This window comes from Protobothrops mucrosquamatus, unplaced genomic scaffold (genome assembly GCF_001527695.2).
Source record: "Protobothrops mucrosquamatus isolate PMUCROS unplaced genomic scaffold, P.Mucros_1.0 scaffold3461, whole genome shotgun sequence".
NCBI lineage: Eukaryota > Metazoa > Chordata > Lepidosauria > Squamata > Viperidae > Protobothrops > Protobothrops mucrosquamatus.
Window position 1 is genome coordinate 1 of NW_015389438.1, and position 11941 is coordinate 11941.

The 11941-nt window shown below is 45.1% G+C and overlaps 1 protein-coding gene across 1 annotated transcript in view; it reads left to right on the forward strand.

The window, feature by feature from the left end:
• Window positions 1-172: 172 nt before the first annotated feature.
• The window catches only part of LOC114923428 (striated muscle-specific serine/threonine-protein kinase-like), a gene marked incomplete at its 5' end in the record, with an annotated part of 16394 nt that continues 4625 nt past the window's right edge, over window positions 173-11941 (forward strand). Inside the window, 9 exons of the mRNA XM_029286374.1 lie at window positions 173-2348; window positions 3362-3517; window positions 4161-4277; window positions 5942-6109; window positions 6240-6362; window positions 7697-7861; window positions 8792-9518; window positions 10998-11237; window positions 11881-11888. Of these exons, the coding sequence (XP_029142207.1) occupies window positions 173-2348; window positions 3362-3517; window positions 4161-4277; window positions 5942-6109; window positions 6240-6362; window positions 7697-7861; window positions 8792-9518; window positions 10998-11237; window positions 11881-11888 (3880 nt within the window). The remainder of the gene's footprint in view (window positions 2349-3361; window positions 3518-4160; window positions 4278-5941; window positions 6110-6239; window positions 6363-7696; window positions 7862-8791; window positions 9519-10997; window positions 11238-11880; window positions 11889-11941) is intronic.

Below are 11941 nucleotides of genomic sequence, written 5' to 3' on the forward strand. Positions count from 1 at the left end.
CCTAGCAAATATTTTGCCTGCTTAAGTCTGTACAGAACAGGATGGGGGATATTATTACTGGATAGGCACAGCAACCAAACCTATAAGGTGGAAGAGATGGGAGATTTCTACATTTTTGCCTGAATCCCAGCTCACTCTATCTCTCTGTCCTTCCTATACTTTTTTTACACAGCGCTCCCAGATTAGCTACAAGTGTAACATGGTGCCACGACCGATCCCTGAGCTTCTAGAGGACACATCCACCCACTTATCTATTGCTGTGCCACGTCTCCTAAAGGAAACATCAGTCCTGTCCTCTTCTTCAGATTCTGATGACCCTGAGGAGCTGCCCTACATTCCTATGCCCCACCAGCCTGAATTTTCGGGTTCCCGCATGTCCCTCACCGAGATTCCCACAGAGGAGCAGTCTGTCGGTCCAGATGGGGCTCTAACGGAGGAGGATACATCCATGGATTGGCAGGATGAAGAGCAGAGAAAGGAAGATGTAGAGTCATCCATGAGGAAGCATAAGAGCATGTTGCCCCAAAAACGTTCCACGGAGGCTGACACACTGGGATCTTTTGAAGAGGAGACTAGTGACATCCAGAGAAGGCCAGAGAAAAGGAGGGCACTGAAGAAAGGCTCCAGCCTGGAGTCTCCAGATGCATCTGACAAAGCCTCACAGAAGGGAGGGCTGCGCCGAGGCAGTTCTGCAGATAGTGCCCTTTTGCTCAACCTTCCCTCAGATGAAGCTGAGTCCCCCTCCCGTCCAATCTTGACCAAAGCGGCCTCCATGGAGCTGCCCCGTCGCAGCCCCAGCCCTGGCACATTGTATCGTAGGAAAGGTGGCCTTCCTGAGGAAGAATATGCTCAGCGCCTGGAGCTCATGCGTCAGCGCTTACTGCGAGGCAGTCCTGTGGATGGCAAACTGAGCGGCTTGCGGGGGCCCCTGTTGGAGACTCTTGGCCTTGAGAAGAAGGTCCCGAGGCCTCCCCGGTTAGAAAAACAGATGTCCCCAGGGCATAAAATGGTACGGGCAGCTTCTAGTGAGACAGCCCCACAGCACTTGCCCCCAGAGGGACGCCTCCTCCAAAAAAGTAGTTCCTTCAGCCAGGGTGATGGGGAGCCTGTCACCCTGCACCGGCGCTCTGGGGCACCATTGGAAATCCCCTTGGCACAGGCAGAGACTCAGAGATTAAAAGAGACCCCATCCCTCTCAGCATTGAATGAGTCCCGGCCTCACACACCACATGAAACTCTCTCCAAAGTGCCCAGCCTTGAGATGGAGGTAGGAACTAAGTCCCTCACTAGGTCTAGCCTGTGGAGACCTATCCCTAGACAGTCTGAGGAGAAGCCATCAGTCAGATTTCCTAAACTTGATACTCCAATGGCTGGGAAAGCCATGAGCTCCAAACGGGAATCGATACCATCCAGGAAAATCTCACCCATCCCCGGCAGCTCTGCTCCAAAACGTTCTGCTTATGCTGATGTCATGAAGTCCTTGGTTGGTGAATCTTCCCAAAGCCCTCAGAGGGAGAGCACTGAACCTTCCATTGCTGCTTCGGAAGGTGTGCCTCAGCAATCCCCCACAGAAATGCCACTCTCTGCTGTGGTCTCCAGCAAAGAGAAAGAACTTCCCTCCTCAGCTGAACATATTGCGGACATTGACTCTGAAGAAGTCTTTGAAGCCAAATTCAAGAGAGGCAGGGAAGGCTCCTTCAGCAGAGGCTATAAGCTAATCTCCAGATCTGAGGAGCGACACCTGGCCAAGCCCCTGGTGCAGGAAGAAGGCATTTATCGGCCAGGACCAGCAGGTGCTCCAATAGAATTTTCCAAGTCTACGGCCCCTAAGCAGCTAGGAGCACGCTCCCGTTCAGTACAGGACCTGCATGAAGTGGAGAAGGAAGGAGGCTTCATTCGCAGGATGTCAATGCGCCTGCGTCGGACTCCCCCTGCCGAGAGAAAGAAGGTCAAGGAGGAGGACTCAGGGAGTATGGGCCGGGGACGTAGACCTTCTTGGGGCTTGGCTTCCAAAGACAAAAAGGACACAGAGGGCCAACAATCCGAGCCTAGCTCCAGTGAATCCCCTGTTATGGCCGTACGCCGGAAGATTGGAAGTACAGTAGGCCACCTCTCCACACATCTACGTAGCCACTCACAGCAACAGGCTGATGACGACCATGCTGTTGCTACTGGTGACCGCGTCAGGCAGCTTGAGAAGAGAGCTCCCTTTCTCTCTCAGATACGCCGTGCAACCTCTGAGGGTGAAAACCTGCGCCAGGTGGGCATCCCACAGAACCAGCTGGCAGCCCAGTCTGCTAAGGTCCCCTCCACAGAATCGTTCCAGTCTGAGTCGTCCACAGGCAATGGTGAGCTACAAGTCATTACCTGGGAGGGGAAGGGAAAGAGGAAGGACGGCAAACGGAACTTATGGCCAGGCACACCTCTGCCTCAGTGCTGTTGCTGCTGCATTCTGTACTTGGGAAGATGCATTTGATAAGATTCACATCTTTCACCATATTCAAATAATCTTTATTCCTGAAGACCTATCAGGGAAGAGCAAATGTACCCAACGTGTTAATTTAGCAGGTATAGGCACTTTTTGTGACCACATTCAAATATTCCCGAGCCATATATATATCCTCGCAGACTGAAATGATGTAGTCTAGCAACCAACATTATTGTATCTTGGTGCACAATGACTGCTGAATTAACTATTTGGGGGGTTCACATAATACTCTAGACCAGGGGTAGGCAACCTTGGCTCTTTTATGACTCGTGGACTTCAACTCCCAGAATTCCTGAGCCAGCAGTTGTTGTTGGTTTACAAAAGTAGCCATAGTAAACACTAACACACTCAGCATACTGTTCAAATGCAGTGTGGTAAGCCTTCCCCTGCCACCTGGAGTTTGACAGGCCACCGTGAAGCCTCCATGTGTTTTGCACTCTACCCCATAAGTTTCAACCAGCACAAAACATAGTCAAGCATTATTCGGTCCCCAAAATTTGGAAGGGCACAATTCACAATAAGAAAAATATGAGAAAATATTCCCCAGGCCTTCTGCTCTTTGGGAATGATGGCCACAGTATGCAATTAAGTAAAAGCCCAGAAGAGACTCTGACACCCCAAGGAGGATTATGAGTAGCACCTCCTGTGTTGTGATGTTAGGGCAAATGTGAAGGGCTGAAGGGCAAAAGTGAAGAGCTGAGTATACAAAAGATAAAAGTACAGCTATGGTGGAGCAGAGCACAGGTAGCAAGTGTGTGTAATTCACCACAAGGAAAGCCAGGGTTTCAAACAAACAGACTTGCCCTTCTCCAGAGGCATTGATTCTATTGTTCTGGTTAGGAAAGAGCCAGCCCGTATTTGTTGCCCCTACAGTTTCCAATGATGGCCACCGACGCAGCTCTCGTTGGGATCGCTGGAGTTTATCCCGTGCCAAGAAGGACAAGGTGGCCTCTCAGCCCAACCTCCCTGCCGGCCTGAGAGGGGAAGGTGTCGTTATTGTCAATCAACCTTACATGCTGAGTGAATCGGGTAAGTGTATGCCATTTAGTTTCAGGGAGGGAGAGCACCGGGTCTGCTCACTTCTATTTTGTCTGTGTTACAAAGTTTTCACAGTGGCAGGAAGCCCCTCAATATTGAAGGCCTCCAGCTTGGAAGTGGTTTTTTTCACACATTTGTTTTTGTCACCTGAAATTGTACAGGTGACTTTTTTTTTTTTGCTTGCTCGCAACTGGAACCTTCACTTCTTGAAAACATGAATTTTTTTTTTCACCAGAGGAGAGGCAGAGTACGGTAGGGTGTCACGTCAGAGGATGGAACCATTTTTGTTTTGCTTTTCTTCCTCCAAACTTTAAGGATATTTTTTTTCATTGTTTCTGTTCTATTTTAGGTGCGCTAAGTTCACCCCAGCACACTCTGCCACTTTAGTTTTTCCCATCAGGAATTGGCAGGAAGCGGCATGGCAATTTTGCATGATTTGCCACTTAATTTTATGGCTGCAGTTCAGGAAGAGGGTCAAGAAAGAGGCTCAGGATTGTAAATCACCTGCCTTCGCTAGAGGGAATTATTCCTGTCCCAGTAATAAGAATTAGATTCCTGCCAAATCCTTCAGTACCAACCAGGTGGCATTTCACAGCCTTTTCCAATGAATGCCTCTTATCTGTTTTCCTACCAGATTTCCCTCCTGTTTTCCACATAAAATTAAAGGACCAGGTATTGTTGGAGGGAGAGGCAGTGCAACTTTGCTGCCTCCCTGCTGCCAGCCCCGCCCCTTGCATTCTGTGGATGAAAGGTAAGTTCTGCACCACAAGGAGAACATGCCTCCTACGTGTGGGCTGTGATAGGCCAAGGAGCTACCCAGATCTTGCAAGGTCAAGAAAGGGGGGAACCTGATTCATTCTGAGTCTCCTTGCAAGGACTATACTATCCTTCTCCAATCTCGCGTTCTCCAAATGTGTGGGAGTACGCAACTCCCATCATCCTCTGCAAGCTCTGCCACTGGCTGTGGTGGCTGCAGGTGATAGCAGTGCTGGCCGAGCTGAGTAGTATTCAGCCTTGAAACTTCATCACTGAACTGAAATTTATCAGAAAGGGGACATAACTGTAGCCCAAATAGATGAAGTGGCTCAATTAGAATCCTATGGCACGTCCTAAATCCTTGGCTTGAACTGCCATCCCAGTGACTGCAAAGAGTTGGAATCCAGAATTAAATTGCATCAAGAACAACAAGCCCTTTCAGTTAAATCCAACTTTCTGGGTGTGCTTACATGACACAACTGACTCAGCCTCCGTGACCCCTGTTTTTTTCTGTGATGTGGCACATAATAATAATAATAATAATAATAATAATAATAATAATAATAATAATAACAACAACAACAACAAACAACAACAACAACAACAACAACAACAACAACAATAATAATAATAATAATAATAATAATAATAATAATAATAATAATAATAATAATAATAAAGTTGGAAGGGACCTTGGAGGTCATTGAGTCCAATCCCTGCTCAGGCAGGAAACCCTACACCATTTCGGACAAATGGCTATCCAGTCTCTTCTTAAAAACTTCCAGTGTTGGAGCATTCAGTTAATTGTTCTAACTGTCAGGAAGTTTCTCCTTAGTTCTAGGTTGCTTCTCTCCTTGGTTAGTTTCCATCCGTTGCTTCTTGTCCTGCCTTCAGGTGCTTTGGAGAATAGCTTGACTCCCTCTTCTTTGTGGCAGCCCCTGAGATATTGGAACACTGCTCTCATGTCCCCCCTCGTCCTTCTCTTTGTTATATGGACAGTGGTCATCTTGGCCAATGTCCTTGTCTCTTTTATGCTATTTATAATCTTCCTTCCTTCCTTCCTTCCTTCCTTCCTTCCTTCCTTCCTTCCTTCCTTCCTTCCTTCCTTCCTTCCTTCCTTCCTTCCTGTAATTTGATACCCCTCTGTCTCGGTTCATGTACCTGTATGTAATTAAAAATGTGTGCATATATGGGATTAAAAACAAAAGCAACTAAAGAAACACAGTAAAAAAAAACCTCCATTCTATAAGGCCACAAGGCTTCTAACTCCGTGTGGTGGCAGGAGAATCAACTCAATCAACCAGTCTTCTGAGTTCATATGATACAAACTAGCTAATTTAAGACTAGTAACATGGGATTGCTTAAGAACAGTAACCAGGGAGGACTGATCCTGATCTAGAAATGACCGTGTTAAGCTTAACTCACTTCTGTAGTCATTCAGTGTTAGACCAAATCTACCTGGCAAACTCAGAACCAGAAATTGAAGAGTAAGGGGAGGGACATGTTTCAGCTTTGTATCAAAATTATGTGTTTGACTACATTGTTATCAGATGTGGGAAGCCATAGCAATGGAGCATAAATGTGAAAGTCTGATGAAGAGCAGTCTGAATCATCAATGTCTCTAGTTTGGTTGAGCTGACTATTTTCTGCCTTCCACAGATAAACGTGCCCTGGTTTCAGAGGGAGTTCTTAATATTGTGGCATGTAAGGATGGCCGTCAGCTACTCACCATTTCCAAAGTCTCCAAGAAGGATGCAGGCCTGTATGAATGTAATGCTACAAATGCCTTGGGCACTGCAACTAGTTCCTGCACCATTGCTGTGGCACGTAAGAATAAACAAAGGTTTTCTAAAAATTCCTCCCCCACCCCTTGAATTAATATTGGTATTTCTGCCATATATATAGTTGCTGTTCGTGTCCCTCAGTTCATTCTCTTTTTAAAACCCATTTGGAACAGGTCTTCCTGGGAGACCAGGAACTCCAGAAATTCCACAAAAGTACAGGAACACAGTCCTGGTGTTGTGGAGGCCAGCAGACACTCAGGCGCCCTGCACATACACACTGGAACGCAAGATAGATGGTATGTACCTATTGGATGTGGCAGAGTATGTATCCGCTGCAGAGATTCTCAAGAGCAGCTGTTCTCCTGAACCGCTACCTGAAGTATTCTTGCATTTTTATTTGAAGAATTCTGTTTCTTTCTAATGAGTCTGTCACTAATTGCTTTGCCCCCTCCTATCTGATTAGATTTTTCTCTTCTTTTCCAAACCACTGGTAGTGCAACAGAAAGAAGAGAGGGTGGTCTCCTTTCTCTGGCTCTTTGCATTCAGTAAAACTCATCTGTTGCGCAAGTCTTTGATGGCTGGAATTCGTGCCATTTTGGGGGGAGGGGTGTGAGAAGCAACAGTGAAAAGAGCAGTGTCACAAAATGGTCATGTATTGGAAGGGGTGGGTTTTCCACACTTGGGATGTGGCTCTTTGCAGTTTAAATCAAAGTATTAGTTATTAGTTATACCTTGTTACCTTCTGGGAGGAGGCTTCGTAGTACCCATAGCAGAACATCCAGATTCAGCCATAGTTTCATTCCATACAGCATTAACCTTGTGAACTCTCAAGCTTCCTCCTTCCATTATATATTCAAGATGGACAGTATTTAATATTTATTTGCTATGTATATGTAGGGGTGTGGGTCTATACCAGGGTAGGCAACCTTGGCTCTTTTATGACTCATGGACTTCAACTCCCAGAATTCCTGAGCCAGCATAGGTCAGCTTGGAAACTCTCCCTTTCCCCTCAGCGTGGCTGGCTCAGGAATTCTGGGAGTTGAAGTCCATGAGTCATAAAAGAGCCAAGGTTGCCTATCCCTTGTCTATACATATGTTGTACATAGTATGTTTAGAGGTGTGTCATGTATGTGTTTCACTTTGAGAGCGGGCAACTAAATTTCATTTTTGATATGTGCCGTTGTGCCCACAGTAAAAAATGACAATAAAGGTTATCTTATCTTAGTTGACTATCTGTTACGTTGCAGCTGAGGTGTTTTCTGCTTCAGAATGGGAGAAAACCATGCTGTCCATTTTTAGCAATTGTGCTTCTGAAATTTGGTGACAGTAAGAACTCTGGGGTTGTGGGTTATCATCTCTGATTCAATGGACTAAGTCCAAGTATGAAGAGCAGATTTTGAACAGTGGCCAAAAACAAAATCCAACTCTCTGGAATGCTGGAAGTTTCTGAGACTGGAAATATTTTCTTGTTCGGCACAGCCTCTTCACCTCCATTTGCCCACCAATATACGTATTCACATTAGATTTGCAAAGCAAATCAGATGAGGTTGAAAATAAAACATGACGGTCAAGATCATTCACGGGATCTACTTTTTTTAAAAAAAAACTAACTCCTTTTTCTTCCCCCCAGGAGAACACGATTGGAAAACAATTAGCTCAGGCATTGCTGACTGTTACTTCAACGCAACGGATCTTCCCGTTGGAAACACCATCAAGTTCCGTGTTGCCTGTGCCAACAAAGCTGGACAAGGCCCGTACAGCAACCCTTCAGGGAAAGTGTTCATTGAGACTGCAGGTGAGAAGGAGGAAAGCCTCATATTAAATTATGCCAGTTTACATTATTTCTTCAGTGAAATACAATTCCCAGAACCATTTACAAGTATCCATAATAAAATAGTCCTCATCCTCCAATTTACAGTCAAAAGCAGGGGTCTTCAAACTTGGCAACTTTAAGACCTGTGGACTTCAACTCCCAGAATTCCTCAGCCAGCCAGGGCTGGCTGAGGAATTCTGGGAGTTGAAGTCCACAAGTCTTAAAGTTGCCAAGTTTGAAGACCCCTGGTCAAAAAGACGACATTATCAAAAAGGACTGAGAGGGAGGGGGGAAACATGATGAGATAGTTAACTGGATGGATGGGAATTTTCTTATTCTGTATTTGATTCTACTCATATTAAAAAATAAGATGTGCCCTGCTTCTATCTTTCCGAACTGGCAATTTCTCTTCTATTGTTAACATGATACCTTTTTATTTATTTTACTTATTGATTAAATTTGCTTGCCGTCTACTTCGCTGCAAGGCGGCAATACCTTTTAAGTTTTAAGCTCAGTCCACATTCTTATCTCCACACTTCAGAGTGATATACAGTTCTTGAGAAGTCCTTCTGTGAATAATTCGGAAAGCAGGAGGCAAACACCAGTAGAGGTTGTTTGGTGGCATCTCATCCAGCTTGTTTCTTATAGCAGCCAACCCCTTGTTCCAGCCCGTGTGGCTAGCGCTTGCCATGTAGTTCCACATTCTGGATTGTGCCTTGCAACTGGCTGTAAATCCATCCCATGGTAGCAAAATGCAGCTGCCTTTAATACAGAGAATGTTTCTTCCTTCATCCCGTTCTATCACAGTTGGCATTCCTATTTTGGAGAGGAGTTCAACTCAGCATTCTCACTGGCTTTTGGAAGGAAAGTGAGCCTAGAAACTTTCACTTTTGTGTTTTTCTTCCCATTCAGAACCCACAGCTGCCCATTCAGGTCTTCCTGCCAAGAAGAACAGAACAGCTTCAACCAGATCTACTCAGACACTTCCTGATCAGACTCCCCAACCAATGATGAAAAGCACTGGTCCTCTGTCGACCCCTGAGCCAGTTTTAGGACAGGTTCCTGCGGTGCCACAAGTGATTCAAGCCAGTGAGGAGACATCTGTGGCTTCAGAGAAAGAAAAGCTCCCAATTACAGCCCTCCTTCCATCTTCCCAGGATTCCCCCTCTTTGGAAGGTCCATCCATGACAAAGGCTCCTTTCCCAGAACCAACATTAAAGCCTTCCAGGACAGCATCTTCCCTCAGCACTCATAATGTCCCGACTACCACCAAGGGTTTGCTTGCCCCAGCATCATCCCCTGGTTCTTCTGTCCCCAAGTTCTCCCCAGTCCAGCCTGCACTTCCAACTTCCACGGTGGACTCACCAGGGACCATCTCTCCTAAAACCGTGCCATATGTTGCCACCTCTTTTGTCTCCATCCCATCGAGACCACCTATCGCAAAAGAGGATGCCCCCAGCCCCTCAGTCACCCCCACCACAGAAGAAATGCCTTCACACACACGTTTTCTAAGGCGGAACGTTACCTCCAGTAAGGATACTAGTAGTGGAGCCCGGGGCAGTCTTACTTCAAAAGATGAATCCGCTTTGCGCCAAGGAGTGCCTCAGAAACCATACACCTTCTTGGATGAGAAAGCGAGGTAAGCTATTCATATCAATAACAAAACTGCCTTATACTGAATCCTACCTTGGGCCATTTAGCCCAGTGTTCTACATGCAAGTAAGGTGTCCAACAGGCTCATAAGATGACATTTTCCCTTCCCCCTGGAGCTTTTTGGCCAGAGATGTCAGAGATTGTGACTGAAATCTTTCATGGAGTTATTTCTGCAATATGGTGTTTTAGATGGTACACAGCCTCAGATCTTTGTAAATAATAACAGAGGGTTTTGTACTATTGCCACAGTGGGGCTGATTGAGTTGAATAGATGTTGTAACTCCCAGATCATTGCAATACTGTGAACTGAACTCCAGATAAGTTTCCTCTCTTTGTTTATTTCATGGATTGGTCAAAGATAATTTGGTTCCATCATGTTCAGTCCCTTAGTAAATGCAGGAATCCAGATTAAAATGCTTGACAGAAGTTATCCAGCTTCCTGAACAAATCTAGCAAAGGGCAACTTAACCCCTCAGTGGATAATTGGGTTCACTGATGAAATTGCTTTATCCATTTTTCTTAATATTCAGTGGGAATTTGCTATTTTATAACTTACCATGATTTCACACCCTGTGCTTCAGGAAGGCAGAACTTCCTTCTGACATCCTTTCAGGTACTTGAAGAGCATTCTCACACCTCTATCCAGGCTTTTTAAGGATGCATATATCTAGTTTCCTCATTAGGAATATTTATACTGTAAGACTACTGCTCCCAAGCTCTCAGGGAGCTTATGAGTAACCATCTGAAATCTGTTGCTAATCTCTCAAATTCTGTGGGGATTATTGACCTATAGTTCTGTATTACAAAATTCAGTTTGCAAGGAGCTTGTATGATATGCTGATATGCTACACAATCACCCTTTTCTTTAACTAAGCATTTTCAACATTGCCCTTGAGCTGTAATGCTCAAAACAACTTCAGATGTGTTTTGTAGGAGAGAGACCAAAAACAGTGGTTTACATTTCCTGTTTCCCATTTCGTATTATCCTTCGTAATGTCCAGAACATAACTATTTTATCTCCACCCCTTTGATGGGCTCTGTGGGATTACACATGTTAGGACATCAAAAAGAAGTGTGACGAACAGGTTACATAATTCACCCTTCTTGTTTCTCTAGCAAGTTGTAATGTCAGTTATAAGTAAAGCTAGAACAGGGGTAGGCAAAGTTGGCTCTTTTATGACTTGTGGACTTCAACTCCCAAAATTCCTGAGCCAGCCATGCTGAGGGAAAGGGAGAGGTTTCCAAGCTGAGCCATGCTGGCTCAGGAATTCTGGGAGTTGAAGTCCACGAGTCATAAAAGAGCCAAGGTTGCCTACCCCTGAGCTAGTCAATACTGATTCACCAAGTTTTTACATGGAATGGCCCCGGACTCTTGATTGATCGATTTTGCACGTGAAGGTGGTCCTAGATTGCACTAAACAGCACCCAGCCATGCACTAAATGTATATTACATGTTTCTGTGCAGAGGCCGTTTCGGAGTGATCCGGGAATGTAAGGAGAATGCCACAGGCAAGCGTTTTTTGGCCAAAATTGTACCCTATGAGGCAGAAGGCAAGCAAAATGTCCTGCAGGAGTACGAGATCCTTAAGGGTCTGCACCACGAACGCATCATGACCCTCCACGAAGCCTACATTACTCCTCGCTATCTGGTGCTGATCGCAGAATATTGCACTGGGAAAGAGATCCTCTTCCACCTTGTGGACAGGTTTGTTGGGGGCAAATGGCAAGAATGAGACTTCAGATGGTTAGAAAGATCCTTGCGTCCAAGAGAGGCGAACAGGAATCTGCAGGATTTGGACAGCAAGCAGAGAATTCCGTAAGGAAATATATCAGGCCAAGATTAAAGAGCTTTGAAAGAATATGGTCGCAACGTGTTGGCTATTCCCAACAAATCCTTTGCAACCTGAACCAGATTCAATTAGCAGGGAAATTGATAATGGAGATTATCATTTATTCAAGGCAGGGCAATTCAGTACAATGAATTGTCCCACTGAATTGTGGGACAAAAGGGAAATTTCTGCTTGATCCAACTATGTAAACATAAACTGGTTAAGCTGAATACTAGCAAGGTCATAATTTGAAAAATGAAAATCTCACCTTAGCAAGGCAGGAAGGAGCATTACATTTATCTTAAAACAGTTATGTAATATGATGATGACAAATTATACTGTAATATAATGACCATGATTGAACAACATTATGGCAAGCTTTCCCAAACAAAGGCCCTCCAGAAGGGGCCACAGATTGGGAATTTTAGGAGCTGCACTCTCAATATACTTGAAGGGTGGATAAAGGCTTGCAAAAAAAATCTTCAATGCGCTTATTTAGGGCTAACTGTTTTCCAATAGGAAGTATGGTACAATTATACTAGGACATACTGTACATCTGGAATTGATTTTTGAATACCCA